At 37.2% G+C, this 24,714-nt stretch overlaps 1 protein-coding gene, 1 non-coding gene and 1 pseudogene across 2 annotated transcripts; 1 reads left to right on the forward strand and 2 right to left on the reverse strand.

The window, feature by feature from the left end:
• The first annotated feature begins 7,473 nt into the window (after nt 1-7,473).
• LOC125590892 lies at nt 7,474-7,580 on the forward strand. Its single transcript, XR_007326894.1, has one exon. It is a non-coding gene; the product is annotated as a small nucleolar RNA R71 (small nucleolar RNA).
• A 9,591-nt stretch (nt 7,581-17,171) lies between these two features.
• On the reverse strand, nt 17,172-19,792 carry LOC106410154 (ACD11 homolog protein-like). The gene has a single exon (XM_013850643.3). It carries the CDS (start codon nt 19,623-19,625, stop codon nt 18,942-18,944), a length of 684 nt encoding a protein of 227 aa, XP_013706097.1. The 5' UTR covers nt 19,626-19,792; the 3' UTR covers nt 17,172-18,941.
• A 1,641-nt stretch (nt 19,793-21,433) lies between these two features.
• LOC106409974 lies at nt 21,434-24,702 on the reverse strand (annotated as a pseudogene).
• Between the last annotated feature and the right edge of the window lie 12 nt (nt 24,703-24,714).

Here is a 24,714-nt window from a genome sequence, read left to right on the forward strand (position 1 = left end):
TTTCGGAAGTTCAAACAATCACTTTCGGTGCATCAAACAATCTAATATCATGAACTAAGTGATCAATTCAGTTCAAGCAGTAAGAAATCCATTAGATGAAGAACCAAAACGTAATCCCTTAGTCTACACACGTTTTATGGATCAAAACATCAAGAAATCCCTTATGAGAACCCCTAAACCCAACTAGATGACTACTCACACATAACTAAGCAAGAACAAAACGATTTTGATGAAGAAAACATGATAAGATTGTATTAAAACAGAGTAAAGGTTCAGAAGATCTTCTCCAAATGGTTTTGAGATGAACTCCTTTACAAATCTTCACAAATCACACCAAAACAAGTACAAAACACTCAAATCTCTCTCTAGAACTTGTAAATCTCCTCCTTGGTCGCCCCCTGGTCTTTTCTGAGTCTCCAAGGTCGAGTTCTTCTCTGAATTATTGAGGGGAGTGGGTAAAAAGGAGTGAAAAGCTCGTTTGTGCGTGTGGAGCCCGTAGCGCCTGAGATCGGTCGATCCACATGGACCGGATCGGTCGATCTAGGGCATGAAGGCGTGGGATCGGTCGATCCACGTTGTCCGGATCGGTCGATCTGTGGCTCTGTGCGATCAATACTTCTCGTTCGGTCCATCTTGCTTCTGAATAAATCCCGAATGCGTTCTTTTCTTTCAAGCTATCTAGTAACCTGCATATTACACTTAAGAACACCAAAACGCATCAAATAGACCAAAACATTAATTAAAACCGACCATTTATTTGCTCCAAAACGAGTTTAAAACCGTTAAAAACACGGAATATCAACTCCCCCAGACTTGAATCTTTGCTTGTCCTCAAGTAAAGAGGATTAAAATTTGGGAGCTCACTAACCCTCAGTAAACCTTACCTTGTGATTTCGCTAACCACTTAAATCAGAGACTGTCAAGGCATTCATTCCAAATCCCCACCAAGACCGCGCAAACCTTTCCATATTTCAGACCTGCAAGTCTCAGTTTCAAGTAATCAACTCTTTACATTCATTAAAAAGTGCGTGACCTTTCCACCAAAGATATCTCCATCAGGTTTAACGGGCTCGGTGTTTGGGAGGCTGTTTTAGTGTTTAATTAGGTGAGGCTCAAGTGTTTGTGGGTATCAGCGATATAAAAAAAAAAAAATGCAAAACATTATGCAAAATCGCTGGAGAGACCGAGTATATTGATAACCATGTTTTCGAACTGCTCAAGTCTCAAATGATCAAAACCCAACAAATCTCAAACTCTAACCCCAAATTTAAACAAGGCATCATCTCTGGTACACAAAATAAAAATAAAATGTCTAAATCAAATCTACTGAATGAGATATAAACATGAACTCTTTTTTTTTTTTTTTTTTTTTTTTTTTTTTTTTTTATTTTTATTTTTTTTATTTTTTTTTTTTTTTTTTTTTTTTTTTTTTTTTTTTTGAAGAAAAACTTATACAAACCGAAATCGAATATATACACTGCGATGCAATCACACACTTACAACACCCAATTTTTCTATTTACACCTCTAGACACACAGGTCCGTGTCTAACCACCTAAATGTTCCGATCCTACCTAAGCAGTCGGATGAACCATGTCTACCCTAATCTCTCCATTGTTTTTGCACATGTATGCACATATGATCATTGTGTAAGAATGCATGGAGATGAAATAAAAGGGTAAGGTGTAGGTGAGGTACCAAACTATTGATGAGTCTGGCCATTCAGGATTATTAAAGAGTGGTAAAATGTGGTAAAGATAATCCTGAATGTGTATATGGTGTACCGTTTCCTGATGTTGATTCCTGGTCAAAAGAAATTAAATTCATTAATGGTCAAAAATATTTGAGTCGATTACAATTCACCGAGACTTGATAAAAGATTTAAAGAGAGGTTGCTTGGTCAAGTGGTTCCTCGGTTTGTCTGCGCTAACAGTCCTGAAAAATGGTCAATATGAAATGTAATGCACAACACACAAGGAAATAGTCTAATAATCATCACAGGGTCTGAGAAAATACGTAGAGAGTTTTTTTTTTTTTTTTTTTTTTTTTTTTTAAAAAACAATCAAATCCGATAAACTAAGAAAATAAGAGAAATAAAAGCAATATGGTACATAAGTAGCATCCTCCCCCAGACTTACTTCACACCGTCTCGGTGTGAAAATAATTCCAAGAGAGATTACCGATCAGGCGTTGCGGTCAGTGCGCCTCTTGGAGCGCCTCTCCAAGGCTCCATCATCGTCAGAGTCCTCCGCTGCCTCAGGTCCAGCAGCGGTGTCGTGAGCGCCTTAGATCGACCGATCCATACGTGTCGGATCGACCGATCTCTTACATGGATCGCCCGTTCTGTTTCTTTAGGATCGATCGATCTCTGCCTGATCGTGATACATGCCTGAAAATCATCTAAAAACACAACCAAAAATCAATTCACACAAGAAAATATAATCACAAAAGAGAAAGAAAATCAAACCATGTGGGTTGCCTCCCACTCAGCGCTTGTTTAAAGTCGCGAGCCTGACTATTTTGTTGTCCTTAGGCGAGATCGGGTTCCGATAAAGGAATGTTGGTTCCTTCTTCGGGTTTTGCATCTGTGAAGTAAGGTTTTAGCCTCTGCCCATTGACGGTGAATTTCCTCCCATTGTCTTCCAAGACAACAGCTCCATAAGGTCTAACCTCTGTGATGGTGAAAGGTCCGGACCAACGAGACTTAAGCTTTCCAGGAAATAGCTTGAGTCTAGAGTTGAACAGAAGGACTTTGTCTCCAGCAGCGAAGTCTCTCGGGATTATCTTTCTGTCATGCCATGCCTTAGTTCTTTCCTTGTAGATTTTGGTGTTCTCATAGGCGTTCAACCGAATCTCGTCCAGCTCGTTCAACTGAACCATCCTCCTTTCTGCTGCGGTTTTAATGTCGAAGTTCATCAACTTCGTTGCCCAAAAACCACTGTACTCCAATTCCACAGGTAGGTGACAAGACTTTCCATAGACCAGATTAAAAGGAGTGGTGCCCAAGGGAGTCTTGTAGGCGGTTCTATACGCCCATAAGGCGTCATCAAGCTTCACAGCCCAGTCTTTCCTTGTTTTGCCTACAGCCTTCTCCAAAATTCCCTTGATTTCTCGGTTCGATATTTCAACCTGCCCACTTGTCTGAGGATGATAAGGTGTAGCTACCTTATGCTTTACTCCATGTTTCTTCAGCAGTTTATCGAACGTCTTGTTGATGAAGTGAGAGCCTCCATCACTAATAACCACTCTCGGGATTCCGAATCTTGGAAAAATGACTGTCTTGAACATTTTCTTGACAACACTAGAGTCATTTGTCTTGCTGGCTACTGCTTCCACCCACTTGGAGACATAATCAACCGCAACCAAGATGTACTCATTTCCATAAGAAGATGGGAAAGGGCCCATAAAATCAATTCCCCATACATCAAAAACTTCAACTTCAAGGATGAAATTTTGGGGCATCTCATTTCTCTTACTGATGTTACCCTTCCGCTGACATGCATCACACTTTGAGACAAACTCATGGGCGTCTCTGAAAAGTGTAGGCCACCAGTAACCAGCCTGCAGGACCTTAGAAACCGTCTTGAATGTTGCAAAATGGCCTGCGTATTCTGAGCTGTGGCAGTGGAAAAGAATCCCTTGCATCTCATTCTCCAGAACGCATCTCCTGAATAAACCATCTGAGCATCTCTTGTAGAGGAAGGGATCATCCCAGTAATAGTGGTTCACATCTCTCATGAACTTCTTCCTCTCATATCCCTTCAGGTTCGGTGGTTCAATTCCAGCACATAGGTAGTTTGCAAAGTCTGCAAACCATGGGAGATCATCCTGAATTTGTCTCATGGCACAGCAATCAGCCTGATCCAAATACTCATCCTCCAGCAAGGTGATCACATAGACATTCTCCTCGGGTAATGTATCATCCAGTGGTGTTTCAGCTTCCACTCTCATTCGGGAAAGATGATCTGCCACTCCATTTTCTGCTCCTCTCTTGTCTCTGATCTCAATATCAAACTCCTGTAGGAGTAAGATCCACCTTAAGAGTCTCGGTTTAGCATCTTTTTTCGTCATCAGGTACTTCAAGGCTGCATGATCTGTGTGCACAATTACTTTCGAGCCCACCAAATAGGACCTGAACTTCTCGAAAGCATAAACTACTGCCAGCAACTCCTTCTCAGTGGTAGCATACTTGATTTGAGCATCATCAAGCGTTCGGCTGGCATAATAGATCACATGGAGTTTCTTGTCTTTTCTCTGCCCCAAAACAGCTCCAATCGCGTAATCACTTGCGTCACACATTATTTCAAATGGCAAGTCCCAATCTGGTGGCTGCACAATGGGAGCACTGACTAGAGACTTCTTGAGAATCTGAAACGCAGCGAGGCAGTCAGCATCAAAAACAAACTTCGCTTCTTTGCACAGCAGACGGGTGAGTGGCCTCGCTATCATAGAGAAGTCTTTGATAAACCTCCTGTAGAAACCGGCATGTCCCAGAAAACTCCGAATATCCCTCACTGTCCTGGGAGGCTGTAGGCTGGTCATAACTTCAATCTTTGCTTTGTCAACCTCGATACCCTGCTCTGATATCCTGTGACCCAAAACAATGCCATCTTTCACCATGAAATGACACTTCTCCCAATTTAACACCAAGTTCTTCTCCTCACATCTTTCCAGCACCTTGCACAGATTAGCAAGGCAGTCGCTAAATGAAGAACCGTAGACTGAGAAATCGTCCATAAAAACCTCCATAATGTCCTCAATAAGATCAGTAAAGATCGACATCATGCATCTCTGGAAAGTGGCAGGAGCATTGCACAATCCGAAAGGCATTCTCCTGTAGGCAAAAGTACCGTATGGGCAGGTGAATGTTGTCTTCTCTTGGTCGTCTGGATGAATGGGTATCTGAAAGAACCCGGAGTAGCCATCGAGAAAACAGTAGTAGGGGTGGTTGGCTAGTCTTTCCAGCATCTGGTCAATGAAAGGAAGTGGGAAGTGGTCCTTCCTTGTGGCTGAGTTTAGCTTCCTGTAGTCAATGCACATCCTATGCCCTGTGACTGTTCTGGTAGGAATCAGCTCAGCTTTCTCATTTGTGATGACAGTGATGCCACCCTTCTTAGGAACCACATGAACCGGGCTCACCCAAGTGCTGTCTGAAATTGGGTAGATCACCCCTGCACTCAACAGCTTTAGAATCTCCTTTTTCACAACTTCCATCAGTTTGGGATTCAGTCTTCGCTGGTGCTCTATGGACGTCTTTGACTCATCCTCCAAGTGAATCTTGTGCATGCAAAGATCTGGAGAAATACCTGTAATATCATCCAAAGAGTACCCCAATGCTTTTCTATACTTTCGCAATTTTGAAAGAAGCAAAGCGGTCTCCACATTATTCAGGTTAGCACAAATAATAACAGGATATGTGGAATTCGGTCCCAAGAATGCATACCTCAGCCCAGCTGGGAGGGCTTTAAGTTCCACCTTTGGAGCATTCTCCTCACTCCAATCTGGTTGGGAGGATGACGGTTTGACGGTTTTATCGGTGCCTGAGTCTTCAAGGCTGACATAGGCGACATGCTTCTCAATCGGTGGGGCTGAATCTAAAATCTCAGAAAATCCAACCACTTCTTGGTTCATGAACCCGAACTCACTCTCTCTTTGGGTCAATGCGACTTGTAGAGGATCATCAGTGTGCAACTCTTCATCCATTTCCTCCACCAGTTCAGTCAATGTATCAACCCAGAAAGTCTGTCCATCAATAGTCGGATTTTTCAGCACCTTCTCCACATTGTATCTCATCGCCATGTCTCCTAGACGTAAGTCTATATGCCCATTCTGTACATCAATCATGGCTCCAGCAGTAGCTAAAAATGGTCTGCCCAAAATGAGAGGATCTTTAGGTTCCTCTTCCAGCTCCAGAACTACAAAATCGGTAAGCACGTATCCCTTTCCAACACCAACAGGGATGTTCTCTAGTACACCGACTGGTCTTCGCACTGATCGGTCAGCAAGGACCAAGGAGATCCTTGTAGGTTTGTAGTTCGTCATGCCTAGCCTCTCAGAGACAGAGAAAGGCATTAGGCTCACTCCTGAACCCAGATCGCAGAGACTCTTCTCAAAAGTAAGTGATCCAATGCGGCATGGTAGAACAAATGCTCCGGGATCTTCACGCTTTTTAGGCATGACATTTTGTAGAACTGCGCTACACTCCTCATTGAGCATCAACACACCCCGCTCTAGGCTCATCTTATCGGTAAGAATCTCCTTCATGTACCTTTTAAGAGAAGGTACCATCTTCACCGCTTCAACAAATGGCAATCTCACATGTAACTCCCCAACAAGGTTCTTTAGCTTCTCGTACTCACGTTCTTTGATCTTCTGCCTTGGTCTGGATGGGTATGGAGCCTTAGGAACATAAGCAGGAGGCGCCACATACACCTCTTCAGGTTCGGAGGAATTTGGTTTCGTCGACACGGGATCGGTCGATCCAGATGGACCGGATCGGTCGATCTCCTTCCCCTTGGATCGGTCGATCTGTTCTTGAGATCGGTCGATCTCTTTCTCTTTCGATTCCTCAATCGTTTTTCCACTCCTAAGTGTTATAGCATTCACAAACTCCTTTGGATTCGTCTCTGACTTCCCTGGTAGAAATCCAGGTGCTGTTCTGCTGCTGGAGGCGGTTTGAGCAACTTGCTTTTCCAAAACTTTCAAATGGGTGTTCAAAGCTTCGAACTTCCCATTAAGCTCTCCATACATGTTATCCACCTTGGTGTTTATCTCTGCAGTGCTATTCTTCTGACCTTCTAGCACCATTTGCAGCATCTTCTTAATTTCGTTATCCTGAGAAGGCTGTGACGAAGAGGCATTTCCTTGATTCTGATAGTTGTTGTACTGCTGCCTTTGCTGAAATCCTGAGTTGCCCGAGTTGTTCCCCTGATATTGATTTCTGTTCTGAAATCCTTGGTTGAACACACTCTGGTTCTGATTCTGGTTCTGCCTGTTTCCTGCCTGAGGGTAGGACTGATGTTGTGGATTCTCCACATTGTTGCTCCGGTAAGACAGATTATTTTGCTGATTTTGATTCCACCCAAGGTTCTGATTGTAGCCTCTGTTGTAGTTTCCTTGACCACCAATGTAGTTCACATCAGCTTGCATATCACTTGAATCATCACCAACAGCTTCTTGTGAGGAACGATAGCCTTGCTCCTCCACAAATTTCACAGATTTCTGATCTCTCTTGAGAAGCATCTCAATCTTGGCATTCAACTCATCTATCTTCTTGGATTCATAACCAACACCCTTCTGGCTGGTATCAAACCTTGACTTGCGGTTTGCTTTGCTGGATGACAGGTTGTTCAACAAGGTGTAAGCTTCTTCAACAGTCTTGGTCATGAAATCACCATTACTTGCTGTGTCCATGGCATCTTGACTCTCTTCATGAACTCCATTATAGAAAATGTTCAGCAAACTCACATCAGTGTAGCCATGGTGAGGGCAGTCCTGTGTGTACTCCTTGAAACGCTCCCAAGCCTCATGAAAGCTTTCTGAATCAAGTTGCTGAAAGCTTCCAATTCTGCTTCTCAGATATGTGGACCTTGACTTGGTGAAGAAATGCTGTAGAAAAGCAGCTCTTGTCTCTTCCCATGTAGTAAGAGATCCTGGAGGGATGGACTTTAACCATCTGATAGCTTTATCAGCTAAGGAAAACGGGAACAACCTGCATTTCAAAGCGCCTTGAGGAACTCCATTATGTCTGCTGGTGTCACAGACTCGCTCAAAATGCTCCAAGTGATACATCGGGTCCTCAGACGGGTTTCCATGAAACGGATTTTTCTCCACCAAATTAATGAGACCAGTCTTGATCTCAAAGTCTCTTCTCTCAATGGGAGGTGGGCGAATCCCAGAACGATCGGCATAGAATGCATCTGGTGTATCATAATGTGCAAGCGTCATCCTAGGCATGCCATAGTCTCCAGCCTGTTGTCTTGCAGCTACACCAGCCTGCTGATTATCACCAGCATTGTTGCCTTCTCGTTCATTTACAGGAATTGGATTTTGCGGGTTGTCCTGAAATTGGTCTTCTTGGTGTTCAGCCATTTCAACCTCTTCAGCGGACTCAAGTCTTTTCTTTTTCACTTGTCTCTCTAGGCGGCCGAGCTCTAACTCCAAAGGTATTAAATTCGATGATCCTTTGCTTCTAGTATGAAATCCGCTCATTCACCTGAAAACACAAACAGAAAGAGAAAGACAGAAACATTAGACAAAATAAAGAAAATGCTATAGTCTTAAACTGATCATTAACTCTAGGGTGACCAAATGGTCCCCGGCAACGGCGCCAAAAACTTGATGTCTCGAGTTTTAACCCGATTATCTAACTGCAAGTGCACAGTAAAGTACGCAGTAGTAATACGGGATCGAATCCACAGGGACCGATGATCACACGTAGAGTTGCAGACAAGTTAATAGCTACAGCGAAACAAGATATATTTTTGATGGTTTTTATTTAATTTTCTCTAGTGTCACAAAGCATAAACAAGTTGTAAAAAGATGATTTAAACGATTTGAAAACTATTTTAAAACAAACGTTGGGCATTGGGAATTCTCAGGGATTTCTTTTTAATCAAGATACAATTAATGGAAGACACAGGGATATATTAAGAACCGTCTAGAACTCAAACACGATATTAGAATTAACCTACTTCCGTAGCGCTAATTCTCTATGTTATAGAAATCTCCACACTAACTTCCGCTGAGTTTCAATTTCTAAACAAGCATTAAGAACAGGTTCAATATGTTCACAAAGCGCAATAACATCAACTTCCGAGGGTTAAGGACACTTTGCTCATCTAAAGTATTTTCGGAAGTTCAAACAATCACTTTCGGTGCATCAAACAATCTAATATCATGAACTAAGTGATCAATTCAGTTCAAGCAGTAAGAAATCCATTAGATGAAGAACCAAAACGTAATCCCTTAGTCTACACACGTTTTATGGATCAAAACATCAAGAAATCCCCTATGAGAACCCCTAAACCCAACTAGATGACTACTCACACATAACTAAGCAAGAACAAAACGATTTTGATGAAGAAAACATGATAAGATTGTATTAAAACAGAGTAAAGGTTCAGAAGATCTTCTCCAAATGGTTTTGAGATGAACTCCTTTACAAATCTTCACAAATCACACCAAAACAAGTACAAAACACTCAAATCTCTCTCTAGAACTTGTAAATCTCCTCCTTGGTCGCCCCCTGGTCTTTTCTGAGTCTCCAAGGTCGAGTTCTTCTCTGAATTATTGAGGGGAGTGGGTAAAAAGGAGTGAAAAGCTCGTTTGTGCGTGTGGAGCCCGTAGCGCCTGAGATCGGTCGATCCACATGGACCGGATCGGTCGATCTAGGGCATGAAGGCGTGGGATCGGTCGATCCACGTTGTCCGGATCGGTCGATCTGTGGCTCTGTGCGATCAATACTTCTCGTTCGGTCCATCTTGCTTCTGAATAAATCCCGAATGCGTTCTTTTCTTTCAAGCTATCTAGTAACCTGCATATTACACTTAAGAACACCAAAACGCATCAAATAGACCAAAACATTAATTAAAACCGACCATTTATTTGCTCCAAAACGAGTTTAAAACCGTTAAAAACACGGAATATCAATGCCACAAGAAGATCATTGTGGGATTTGGTGGCTTATACATTTATAGCTTTAACTATCAACTAATAATGCATGCTCCAAAATTATCATTGCAGTAATTATAATAATAATTTATATGAAGTGGTATATATTTTTAACAACCCTGAGTTCTTAGGGATGTCCTGATCTTATGCTACAGAAAATAATGGAAATGTAGGTTGCAGGACACATAAACTAAACCTGCAAAGACCTAGTCGGCTTATCATTGAATGGAATACGTACACATCTTGATCATTTGGAATTAATAAATTAATATATTAAATTTGTTTGGAAACGCAATTGATATTTTGGAAATTCCCACATTGAAATCTTCTATATACTATTTGTGAAACATTACAACTTCTTTTTGTAGCCACATGATGATTCTTAGAATTATTAGAGAAATATGTTGGTCCATCTAATTATATAAAAAGCTTTTTATTAAACTAACCATAAATTAATTATTAATGTCATTTATTATTTCCTTAAATAAAGATTACGGAATTGCCTAATGTGGGTAAAGTATATATGACAATTAATGATTTTGAATAATAAAGATCTGATAAAAAAATGTATCTTCTATCAAATTTTTTTAATTTAAAACTATTAAAATAATTTTTAAAAAAAACACAATAACCATATTATAAAAATTTAGATTTTTCTGTATATTTTATATTTTGAATTTTAAAAAATGACTATAAATTACTAAAACTGTTAAAAGTCTCACATTCAAATTTTGCGATCCATGGTTTAAAATTTTTGTTATGACAAAATACAAACGATTACAAAATCATATAAGTAAAAGTCTAATTTAATTAATCATTAAGATTTAAAATATATATGTATATATATCATTCTAAATTAAACTATACACCATATTGAATAAATAAATATTTTAGTTTCAAAATTTACTTTGAATAATTTTTTTTGATAAAATTTTTGAACTAACATTAATAAATTTTTTTAAATTATCAATTACTAAAATTATTAATCCTACAATGAAAATTTTGTTATCAGTAATTTAAAGTTTTTGCTATTAAAAATACACATGATAAAAAAACGTATGAGTAGAAAGCATCATTTAAAAAAATAAAATAAATAAAATATACATTAATATTAAAAATATACTATGTATGTTAATATCATTTAAATTTAATTACATATCCTATCAATTTTTTTTTTAAAAAAATGTTTGGATTAATAAAATTGATTTATACGTTCGCACCAATTTAATTATATATGTAATAGTTACTGACTTTTAATTATTCAATATATATTTATTATTTCATAATATGTAAGAACATATAATACATCAAAATAATTTATATATATAATGTTTATCCCGCGCAAGGCGCGGATCTTAATCTAGTTGATTAGTATTTTGTTTTGCTTCTGTAAACTATTAATTTTATTCATCAAACATAGATTATATACGATTTTTTTGGTGCCTAAAATATGAAAAAGGTAAAAAAAAATATGCAAAAATGAGGGACAATCTTTGAGACGTTTACATATCATATACCCTATGATCTACTACGACTAAATCTGACCAAATTTAATGCAGTTCTTTTTATTTTGGCTTGGCATTTGTTCCCATTGGGTTAGGATTTCCAACTAGGGAGAAAGACATATACGTTCGCTCCAGAAAAAAGAAAGAAAGAAAAACATATACAGCATATTATTAACAAGTGCATGAGTTTAAACCGTATCATAAAACTTGTTGGAAAGGAAAAAAGTTACGAGTGACGAGTTGGAATCCACCAGAAAAAGTGAGAGGGATTCTCTATATAATTTCACTTTTCTAACTTTAATTTCTCAAATGTCCTCCTTTCTATAAGAAAAAAAAATTCTATCACAGCCACCAATTATTGGCCGACTAAAATTTATAGATCCTAGAAGCGCAATAATAGTAGCACTCGACCAATCATTGTTTGCCGTAAGTTTTCAAGTTCGTAGGCCTTTTCTTATACATATAGGTCAATTTTAAGAGATTCATTCCTTCAAGAAAGTATGAAAATATCTTTCTCAAAAAAAGAGAAAGTATGAAAATATTAAAACAAAAGTATTCTTCGCAAAAAATTAAAACAAAAGTATTACCAATAATGCATGTCTTCTCTGAAATTTTGGTTTGCGTTTTTTTCTTCTCTGAAAATACCTTTCAGTACACATAACATTTACAAAAGGGAGCACAGTCTGCAGAAAAACGCAGCTTGCTCGGACCACAGCCAGGTCCAATACCAAAAAACTTTCTAAAAATCAACAACAATAGCAACAACACTAAAGCCATTAACTATCGAACAACAAAAGCCAAGATGGAAGGTAAGTCGTTGTTGCAACAAAAGCCAAGATTCATTCCTTCAAGAAAGTATGAAAATATTTTAAAAAAGTATTACCAATAATGCATGTCTTTTCTGAAATTTGGTTGGGCATTAAGTGACCAGCGCCGGTCCAAACATCTCTAAAAAAGTCACTGGCCCTAAGCCAAAACAGAAAATATATAGAAAAAGTTGCAAAAAAAAAGTGTAATGGAACTTTTTCGTTGCACATATGTGTGCCCTAATCTCCCGCTTCTGTTGCTTGTGCCACGGAAGTGAATGCAAATGTATTCAAGTGCGCTACGCTTAAGAAAAGGGTAACCTTTTTTTTTGAACTGAGGAAAAGTGTAACCTTTTTAAAATCAATTCGTGTATGCTTTTTAAAAGAATCTTGAAGTGTTTAATCTTGCAGGTAATGTGTTATAACTTATAATTGTAACTAGATTTTAAATAATTATATTCTGTAGTTTTTTAAATATGAATATATATAGTATGCTAGCTAACATGGGAATTTAAACACAAACGAAAATGTTTAAGCTTGAAAATATTCAAACATATATCATTTCATCACATCGGTTTGAGAGCTTAATATTAAAGTTTTTAAAATCCTTCAGCAAAAAAAAAAGAATGCTTGAAACTTAAATGTACTGTCAATATTATGTGAACATTAGGCTGAATTTATAAGAAAAACTATAAGCAACTAATTGAAGCAAGAAATATTAGATAAACACGAATCCCTTCAAGTCATTAATTTAAGACCGCCAAGACTTGCGTACCATCTAGTCCTGGACATATTATCCGAAACCCGAAAACCGAACCGAAAAAACCGAGACCGAAACCGGACCGAAAATTACAAAAATCCGAACGGTTCCTATATTTCTAAACCCAAAAACCAAAACCGAACTGGGACCGAACCGAGAACCGAACGGGTACCCGAATATTTTAAATATATTAAAAATATTAATTATTTTTAATTTTAATATATATAAAATGGGCTTTTTGCAAAAGTGACTCAAAACTTGGAGTCAAACAGAAAACTAACCTTTTCTTTTGACTCCTTTTTTTTTTGAGATTTTAACCCCACACCTGCATTTTATCTACGAAAATGCCATTAACATTTTTTTTTTTTTTTTTCGAAAATGACTTCTTTACTGTCTCAACCTCATCTTCTTCAAGTATTTACAATATTGCCACTGCAATGAATAGTGGCAACAACCTTGTACGAACTGTTTGGAGCTTTTAATGCCCTTTAATGCACGTAAATCTCTTTACACTCTCTCTGTTTCAATTGTTATGAACTAAAAACAACATTTCTTTCACTTTCTCTCTATATTCATCCAAAAAACTCAAGCTTTTGATTCAAAATATGGGCTATGGTTGACAGAGCCATATTTCTTTCGTTTTGACTTACGGTTGCTTTCGTTTGAGGTTCTGGGTGGTTGGAGAAGACCCTGTGTGCAAACGAAGTCATCTCACCTAGTTTAAGGTACGAATTTGAAATTTTTTTCAAGATCTGTTCGCGTAGAAGACTTACTAGTAAGTCATCTGTATGTAGAAGACTTACTGATGAGTCTTCTGGTCAAACGGACGACTTAAATTAAGTCGTCCAGCTTTGTTTGTTAAAAAAAAACACTCCAGACGACTTATATATAAGTCGTCTACGAGAAACGGGCTAGTTTTGCATTTGACCGAATCGTGTCAGATCTTTGACTATTTCTGGACGACTTATAATTCAGTCGTCTCTGGGAAAGTTAAAATTTCAATATTTTATGAAAACTTGACGACTTACGTGTAAGTCGTCCTAGGTTAGTTTTGTAACTGAAAAATAAAACTTCATAATTTAACTTTAACCAGACGACTTAATATAAAGTCGTCCCTCCAGAAGACTTAATTTAAAGTCGTCCGGGGAAAGCAAAGTCGTCCAGAATTTTTCCCAATTTTCTGGTCAAACCTTGCTTATCCCGGACGACCTTAAATTAAGTCGTTTAGCTGGACGACTTTCATCTAAGTCGTCTGGAGAAAGTTAAATTTCAAATTTTATTTTTCAATTACAAAACTAACCTAGGACGACTTACACGTAAGTCGTCAAGTTTTCATAAAATATTGAAATTTTAACTTTCCCAGAGACGACTGAATTATAAGTCGTCCAGAAATAGTCAAAGATCTGACACGATTCGGTCAAATGCAAAACTAGCCCGTTTCTCGTAGACGACTTATATATAAGTCGTCTGAAGTTTTTTTTTTAACAAACAAAGCCGGACGACTTAGAATTAAGTCGTCCCTTTTAATTTTCAATTGCAAAAGTGACCTCTTTAGACGACTTACCTTTAAGTCTTCTGGACGACTTAATGCTAAGTCGTCTGCGGCAATGTTTATTGAACTTCTTCATTTTCTCTATGTTTACTAATGTGTTTTATTTTGAATATTTGCAGATGATTTTTCAGTTACATGCAGTGTATGGAGAATGGTTGTTGAGAGATTTCCGTTGGGATTTTGTGGTTGATGATCTCAAAGGAGCAAGATTGTTTTTATTGAATGAAGATTCAACACATGCTGAACTTGTTGCAATGGCTCAAGAAGATTATAACCTGGACATGAGAACAATGAGTGTGGAGATTAGCTACTCATTACCAGCAGAAATGATGATGGCTCCAGGCAGTCTTCCCATTCATGTTACAAGTGATAGACAAGTTCGAAACTTGCTGGAGATACTCAAAACCCATAGAGTATGTCTTTGTGTATCAACCCTTCAAGTGTATTTTATTTTTAGACTACCTTCTACTATCCCTTCAATTGTATTTTATTTTTAGACTACCTTCTACTAAGTCGTCCAGTGTATTTTATTTTTAGAAGTCCAGTGTATTTTATTTTTAGAAGTCCAGTGTAAGTCGTCCAGTTGGAAAACCTTCCAGACGACTTATAATAAGTCGTCCAAACCTTCTAGACGACTTATTTGTAAGTCGTCCAGTTGGAAAACCTTCCAGACGACTTATAATAAGTCGTCCAAACCTTCTAGACGACTTATTTGTAAGTCGTCCAGTTGGAAAACCTTCCAGACGACTTATAATAAGTCGTCCAAACCTTCTAGACGACTTATTTGTAAGTCGTCCAGTTGGAAAACCTTCCAGACGACTTATTTCTTCCAGTTGGAGAGGTACGCGAGCCGCTTGCGATCTTCCCTGGACCAATCCCCGCATCTCTTCAGTGCTGCTATTATCTGATCAGTAGTTGGCCCAGCTTCCAGATGAACTCCCAGCATCCCCCAGAAAGAAACCATCTCTTGGGTAACGTCACATTTTGGTGTCTCAAGGTCCTCGATGTACTCGCAGTTTAGACCAGTGAGGTTTTCAAACTCTATCAGTGAAAACCTCAAAGGTTCTGGACCAACGAGAGACCACATCTCATACTTCTTCTTAATGTCCAGCTTGAAACTGAGCATGTAGTGAACTAGCCTTGAAGCCCAACCAAATCCCTGCTCCTTGAACTTGATGAAAACTCCCAAACTCGACTCCTTGAACTCTTCAAATTCGTCATCAGTAAGAGCTTCCCTAAGAGCAGTATGCAACTTGCTGTTATCCGTATGATACGAAATGCTATTGTGGGCTTCTGGCTCTTCCCCTGATGTGTATAACCTACGGGGGAGTTCTGGAATATCCATCCTTTTTGTCTGCAAAATAATCAAAGACAACAATATAAGTCCAGACGACTTAGTAGACGACTTATAATTAAGTCGTCTGGAAAGTCTTCCAAATGGACGACTTATATTTAAGTCGTCTACTAAGTCGTCCAGTTGGAAGACTTTCCAGACGACTTAAATTACTTACAAGTCTTCCAGTACAAAGCGGACCTGATTAGTCGCAGAAGGAGTTGGAGTACTCGTCATTGCGGTTATAGATCTGAAAAAATAAACGTGAAACGGTGAGAATGAGTAAATTGATAGAGACAACGTTTTATGTTCATCTTTTCCTCGAGATTGATGACTTACCGGCGTTAGGGTTTACAGAGAAACGGCGCTAAGGTTTACAGAGAAGAAGCGGCGGCGCTAGGGTTTAGAAGAAGCGGCGGCGCTAGTGTTTAGAGGAAGCGGCGGTGAGAACGTTGGTGACCACGGTGGCGAGGGCGACGGTTTTTTCGGAAATAGTGGAAGCGGCGGCGCTAGGGTTTAGAGGAATCGGCGGCGCTAGGGTTTAGAGGAATCGGCGGCGCTAGGGTTAGAAGAAGCTGCGGCGACAACGGTGAGAATGAAGTGAGATAGATAGCCGACGTTGAGAACGATGGTTTGTTCGGAAATCTTGGGAATTCGAAATCGCCTTTGAGAGAGAACTGTTAGGGTTTCTGAATTTCGCGAAAAATGAAACAAAAAAAGAAAAAATCACCTTATATATTGGGTAAATAATCCGGTTAGCTTTAAAAGTACATTGGTAAACTTTAAGGTTTGGTCCGGTTTAGACGACTTATTCTGGCTGATAATGTACAACAGACGACTTAATATTTAGTCGTCTGTTTTCAGACGACAAAATATTAAGTCGTCCTAGACCCTAAAATGAACCCCTAAACTAAAATGACTAGATTAACTAACTAACCACGTTATAAAATCAAATTATACTTAAATAGTGTTTACTATACATAGAAATGAACACGCATAAGTAATTTTAAAAATTTTCAAAAACGGTTTTAATGCTTTCCAAAATCTAACCCTAAGAACACATACAATACTACAACATATGTTGATGAAACATAAATTAAAGAATATCATGACTCACTACTTTCACTCATCTATGCTGAAAACAATTGAAATTTGTTATATCTTAATTTATACCTCCTAAGACATATGTTAATTACATAATTCCCATTTTTCACTTATCAAAATATTTTTTACAAAATTTTTAAATTATGTTTAAGACTAACTGTCCAGACGACTTTCAGTTAAGTCGTCTGGACGACTTATTTTCAAGTCGTCTAAACAGACGACTTGCGAGGGGTAGAAACGTAAAAAAAATTCCGTTTTTTTGTTTGGTCACAAGGGGATAGTTGTAATTTCAATAGCCTTTTAGGTTACTTTTGCCTTTGACCCAAGTTGGGGTATTGTTTTGGGTTTGACTCCAAGTTTTGAGTCACACTTGGCAATTCTCCCATATAAAATATGATTTATAAATAAAAAATATCTAAAAAATCCGAACTACCCGAATAACCCGAATATTTTTTCGGTTTTTCCGGGTTTAACTCTGGTTTTTGAAATTTTTTCAGTTTTTTGGCTTTAAATCCGAACCAAACCCGAATTATTTGTAATACGGTTACACTTCGGGTTTTATAAAAAAATAGAAACCAAATCCAAACCCGACATTTTCCGAACCGAACCGATCCGAAAAATGTCTGGTTCCTAAACGGTTCCTAAACATCCCAACCTGAATAAACCGAACCGACCCGAACCGAAAACCCGAATGCCCAACACTAGTACCATCTATTATATAGCTCATGTGAAGTCTCCACAGTTTTAAAAAATATATATATATATATATGTCAAATAAAAATGCTCAGGAACAGCACATGACTAAGATTCCCTTTTTTCGTGGAGCATCTTAAGGTGTTTGTATGAACGACTCTCTAACACGTGTTCTCAGAATGATGTGTTCACCATTTAAGCATGCCAATCTATTGTATACTTTTATATATGTGTATGGGAAGTTCCAAACTCTTTGGTGGCGTGTGGAAGCATGTGACTCAGATGCCCTCACTATAGGGAGCAATACTTGCGTGTCGATCTTTTACTTGAACAATCCTCTTTGACACCTTCTTAATGATAGGCCGAAATTTCGTTCCTGTGTTAAAATTATTTGTTTACAAAGTCTAAATGATTTTAGTGGATGATCGATGGGCTTTAAACAAAAATAAATCAAATAAGAGATTATATCTAAAGAAAGTACAAGAACAATATAAAGAAACAGAAAATAATAGATTGTTAACAGAACCATGAGTTCCAACGAGACCATGTGGAAATGTAGGCGAAAAGGTTTGTATTGGTCTTATAGAAATTTCCGGTATTTTAATGTTAGAACGCAGGAGAAGACTCTTTGTATGTTTTTATTAGACTTTGGTACCTAGGATGAACGAACCGAGTTAGTTGCTTGGAGCTTACTGTCATGGACCTCATCTCTTCTCTGCATTCCTTTTTTTTTCCCTTTTTATGGAGCTTCGAACAATTGTTGGTTTATAACGTTTAGAGAATTCAAATATCGATAACTAAATCTTGCGTACAGTACAACAACCTTACATTAAGATGATAACGCATTTTATTGGTGAGTGAGACTACGCATAAACTTTTTACAAATTATAGTAGCTTGATGATGTCATGAAGACTTAAGCTATAAACCATCGTCTAGTAAATGGATTCTTCCACAGTGGGTATCTACCGAACCCAGTGGACATGGATAATGGAACCAGCAGCAAGCCAGCAACTAAATGATATAGGGATTTTTCCTTTAGAAAAAAGTAGAAAATGTCTGAGCCCTGGTCGAAACGGGGACCTCTAGTGTGTGAGACTAGCGTGATAACCGACTACACCACCCAGACTATGATGCTAGTAGTTTGTCATTAATGATATATAATTCTATTAAGCATCCTATAGACTACGTGCGTCTTTGTAGATCATATATAATTCTAGTAAGCATCCTATAACATAATTGACCAAAACCGAAAAAATAACATTAGTACCGAAACCCAATGAAAGTTTTGTCGATACCAAACGGTCAACTTCAGAAATAAACTGGTAGTGTAGAAAAGGAGTTTTGAAAACGTTTTGATTTGATTAACGTGAGTATTACATCAAGTGACAATGACAAACCCTCGTTTTTTGGCCTTCAAACAAAAGCTCCATTTTAATTTACAATGACAAAGACAAAAAAATATCAATAGTAATATTAGTAATTTACAAAGACAAAACTGACGTAGTAACAAAAATGGTTACCAGTCGAGTTTAATGTTCCTTTCAATGTAAAGTTTGTCAATATACTCTATGATGGGACGTGAAGCTTCCATGTACCTCCTCATGTTCTTCTCAACAGATTGTTCAGTTTCATCGAGCCGTATCAGAAGTTGATCCCTCGTCGGAAGCGTATACATTCCCGCGTAAACCGCGGTTCTAACAGCCCATGTATGAAACGGTGCGCATACTTCTGTGTAAGCTGTTGTCGCAGCGTCTTTCAAAGAGTACTCATCTGTCATCAAGAACTTCTCGAAGATTGCTCGGATTAGGTCTAACCCTAGTCTCACGCGTCTCAGGTTACGTGAACGGCTTCCAGGTGTTTTCACCGTATCTTTCTCCACGTCTAGGTCCAAAATATTCTGTAACGTGTCTAATGTTTTCGAGGCTTCAACCAAATCGTTAACTTTGGAGATGTACTCCATCTCAGCAAATTTGAAGGCGAACCCTAGGCAGCTGAAGAGGACAGAGACGTGCGTACACGCATTGCAGAAAGCATCAAGACTCAAACCGTCTTCTTCGGTTGTTATGTCGGGTTTTAGAAGATCAGCTAGATTTTCGAACGCCTCGGTGATTATAGACAAAGGTGTGTTGACTCTGGCTGGTGTCTTGTTGCACACGGCATCCTCGAACGTGTCGTCTTCCTCCTCCTCTTCTTCCTCCATTACCTTTTTGCTCTCCTCTTCCTTTTTATATAGCTTCGCCACGATTGCTGAAATTTTAGAAAATCTTTCTTGATCGTTATGGTTAGCTCACGAGAAATGAGAGATGTGTTATGGTTCTGCGATTATGTTTTAAGACGTGACTTTTCGCAATACTTACGGGTTCACCAATCAAATCAAGGTGAGAAGCATTGTTCATAATGGAAAATTTTACTATGTAAAGAATGGCTATAAATGCTTGCAAGCTATTTTGGTGTGAGAAAGAGGATATATGGTCTTCATGATCTACGTTGTTTTTTTTTATAAATTAACATTTGGAATGTTATACTTGGCAAATAATATTTTGTTAACGTGATTCTATTTGTCTAAAAGACAATATGGTTTCCATTTCCATATGATATATATTTTAAACACACTCTTATGTATGTACAAGCTATTTTGGTGTGAGAAAGAGGATATATGGTCTTCATGATCTACGTAATCTTTTTATAAATTAACATTTGGAATGTTATACTTGGCAAATAATATTTTTTTAACGTGATTCTATTTGTCTAAAAGACAATATGGTTTCCATTTCCATATGATATATTTTAAACATACTCTTATGTATGTACAAGCTATTTTGGTGTGAGAAAGAGGATATATGGTCTTCATGATCTACGTAATTTTTTTATAAATTAACATTTGGAATGTTATACTTGGCAAATAATATTTTTTTAACGTGATTCTATTTGTCTAAAAGACAATATGGTTTCCATTTCCATATGATATATTTTAAACACACTCTTATGTATGTAATCTATTTATACTAAGTAAGACTAGGATAAGACTGGACAATTTATTTGTATATATTATCGATAATTTTTTTATATATGTGATCATTTTATATATACATATATAATGTTTTTCGTTGTTATTATATAATTTTTTTCTGATGGCCCGGATCATTTTTCTTAAAAATTGTGGAACTAAACTATAATTAATATATTATGGGTTGATCGGATTGGACATTAAACAAATTATGACACAAAAATCTTATTTTTTTCACCGAACACATTTTTGAAAAAAAATGAACATTATTGTTTCTAAAGTTGAATTATTTTTACCTTTATCTTCCATATGGTTTTGAAAGGTTTCAGATTCAACCATCAAATTGATACATGTCATTTTAATGTTTTTAGTCGTATGGTTAAAGAAAACTCACATTTTTTGTAATTTAAAATCGTTTGAAAAAATTCAAAATATAACATATAAGAAAAATCTAACATATTAGAAAAATATAACATATAAAGTTTCCTCATTTTTGTAATTTAAAGTCGTTTTAAAAAATTTTAAACATAACATATAAGGTTTCCTCAGTTTTGTAATTTAAAGTCATTTAAAAAAAATCAAAATATAAGATATAAGAAAAAATCTAATTTTTTTTATTATATGGTTAATATTATTGTTTAATTTTTTAAATAATACAAAATTAAACAAAAATGAAGAAAGATGCAAAAATTGTTATCAATCTTTATTATTCATAGTCATTAATTGTTACATATATGTTAATCGTATTAGGTAATTATGTACCTTTTATTTAAGGAAAGAATATATACTTCTTATAGTTTGGGTTATATAATGAACCAACGTTATATTTTTAAACTATGGTTTACATAAGGTGCTCTAGAATTCTTTAAATATGATTTAGAAAACATACACAACTACCACATAGGACTGAGTTTTTTTAAAATTTTACAAAATTCAGGTTATAACTATTTAAAAGACTTCAATTAATATATAGGGGATTCTAGTGCTGATGTTTAAAAAAAAAATTGATTCATCTCTATATTTTCTTATTTTATCAAATATATTCGGTTTCCACTAACCCCATGAGCATAAGTTAATAATTTAATTCAATAAAAAAAGAAAGTTGATAATTTAATTCTGGATCGATATTATCGCTTTTTATTTATCGATTTAAAGGTTTGTAACCATTACAAGTTGGATGAAATAATATTATTTGAACCAAATTTATCAAGTCTTAATATCCTGAAGGGAACCCTCCTTTTCTTGGATCACTCACAGCCACAAGCTTCCCATAGGATTCTTGAACTATGAACTGAGAAATCATCCCACCAGCAATGGGCGCTAGGACGTGACCTTTCTTCTCCAACACATCTCTTGTCTCTTTAGGAATCTCGAAATGGTCATCGTAAACAGTAGTCCAGTTCTCATACAAAACACTATTTGGTATCAACTGCAAAAGGAAATCACAATAACAATTTTTAGTTATGAACAAAGAAGAACAAGAAAGTTTCTACTAATTAAGGGTAAGGGAATAAAAACCTGGTGGTAGATTCTCGGAGCCAAGACGGAAGAGAGAGGATCCATGTTGAGGAAGAAATGATTCAAGAAAACTTCCGTTGTTCCAGCGATGATAAATATTCCTCCGCTTGCACCCACCGAGGCTTTAACTTTACCGTCCTGCGTAAACCAGGGCATAAAAAACTGACCCCTAATTCATATTTTCGTGTGTCACAAGTAACATGCATTTTTTCTAACCTTAAGTACAATGGTGGGAGCCATTGAGGACAAAGGTCGTTTCCCTGGACGGATGAAGTTAGCCGGTGCTGGTGGCGGCACATCGTGGTCACCGATGGATTTCATGGGGATCGAGAAATCATCCATTTCGTTGTTCAGAACGATTCCTGTGCTGGGAGACAGCATTAGTGCCCCAAAGAAATAGTTCAGTACTGTATTAGTCATCGAAACAACATTTCTATCCTTGTCTATTATCGACAAATGGCTCGTCCCGTGATCCTGAAGCTCATTCCATCTACGTATTGGAGGGGAAGGAAGATCAATAATCAATAAATAAATAAATAAATAAATAAATAAGTCTGTGGATTTAACAGATTGAAAAAAATTGCTTGGCACCATAATGTTTGGGCTTGAAGGTTCTCTCATCGCTAATCTTTTTCTTTAAGTCTTTCGCAAACTCTGGAGACAACATATCCGAAACAACTTTGGTAACATCGACGAAATCCGGATCCCCAAGGTTCATTCTAATTGCAAATGCGTGTTTCAGAGCCTCGACTAATCGATGAACACCGAGAGGGCCCGAAACACCGGATGGAACCCCATATTGAGAAAGAATATTTAAAACCTGCAACACAAGAAACCCCCAAAAAAGTAAACCTAAGTTTGATGAAATGTGAAAATTACACCAAAAAAAATATAACTTGACTTACAAGCACCATAGCAGGACCACCGGAGGAAGGAGGAGGCATACCGAGTAATCGGAATCCAAGAATGTCAGTAGATAATGGCTCCTTAACCTTAACTTTGCAAATCTTTCAAATTTATTATCCCTCCAGACTTTTGTATATCTCTCACCAGATATTCCCCAACCGTACCATTGTAAAACGCTTTTGAACCATATTTACCGATTTGCTTCAGTGTACAAGCCAATTTTGGGTTACGGATCATCGTCCCTGGCTTTTTGAGCTCTCCGTTAGAAACAAATAGCTCAGACAGACCTTTGTCTGCTAAGATATCATCACTAGTTGCGTTCATCTGCATGTAGAGATACTTTGAAATCTTGAATCCTTTAGCTGCCAGTTTCCTTGCGGGATTAACTAATTTCTTCCATGGCAGTTTCCCGTGTTGTGTCCAAGCCGTGAATAGACCCGCGACTTCACCGGGAACAGCTACTGATAAGGCTCCTTTCTTCTTTAGGTCTTGATTACCATCATACATATTCTACGTCAAGAACGTCAAGGAAAACGCTACTTAGCTCAGAATCACGTTTGGAAATAGTATTACTCTATATAATATATTAATTTATGCATTAACTATATATATATGGTCCATATGTTATGAAAACGCTACTAAAAAGCTCAAGATAGCGTCTTAAACGCTTATATATGAGGACGAAATGTTCAGCAATGCTAATTTTTTATTTTATTTATTTTAGGGCTAAATAAAAGCTTTTACTCCCATGAATATTCTACACCAAGAGAGCAAGAAACAAAATACCAATGATTCAGAAAACGCTTATTTCAAAATGCATATTTCGTTCACAGCAAAAGTAAATGCATTTGTTACTAAAACGATGTTACCTCAGTGGCGCGTAGAGGAGCAACCTCTCTAGAGTCATAAGCAACTTCCTTCCCACCAGCTATCTTAACCACTGCAAACGATCCACCGCCTAGACCGCTAGATGCTGGACTCACAACGCCCAAACATAGAGCAGCAGCGACCGACGCATCAATCGCGTTTCCTCCTTTTTGAAGAACTTTCATCGCGATTTTAGAACACCGTCCATCGTCCGTTGCAACCGCGCCATGATACGCAACAGTACTTTGCTGTCTTTTATGAGCCGCAGCGTTTTTCAAAAACGCGATTAGAAGAAGAACGATCGTTGCTGATCGTATTAGAGCCCTTGCTACGATCAATGAAGGATCAAACAAGAGACAACGTATCATGATATCAGTTGTAGCAAACAGTCAATTAACCAACTAATTATGAATAATCATTGGCGATTTATTTTTATGTGAATTAGAAAAACTAACTTACAATTCATCTGTATTTCTGTTTCTGAAAATGTCTCGTCCTCTTACGTCCTTTGTGACAAGAGATTGTTCATCAGACGAGTATTAATAAGAGTATGTGGTCAAAGCCTCATTTGATTATGAGCTATCTCTTGGAAGGTGCATAAAAATTAACATCTCTTAAGAAATGGTAGATAAATTATGAATATTAAATCATTTTCCGAAAGTTCCAATTCTTTTGAATATTTTCTTCTTCATCTTTTTGTCAATGTTTTAAATGTTTTTAGACTACATTAAATGCTTTTAGACTACATCAATGTTTTAAATGTTTTTACCATACATATAGAGTTGAACATATAGCACAAGGTTACTAAATTATTGATTGCAGTATTATATGACTAGAAGAAAATAAATGATGCCAATTCTGATTGAGAAAAAAATAAATGAATGAATAAAATAAGGGCAATTCTCTCAAATAACTCTTTTTAAGTTTTGTCACAAAAATATCACTTAAGAAAGAAAATGACCAAAATAGCTATTTTTATTTTGAAATTTTC

This window comes from Brassica napus, chromosome C7 (genome assembly GCF_020379485.1).
Source record: "Brassica napus cultivar Da-Ae chromosome C7, Da-Ae, whole genome shotgun sequence".
Lineage (NCBI taxonomy): Eukaryota > Viridiplantae > Streptophyta > Magnoliopsida > Brassicales > Brassicaceae > Brassica > Brassica napus.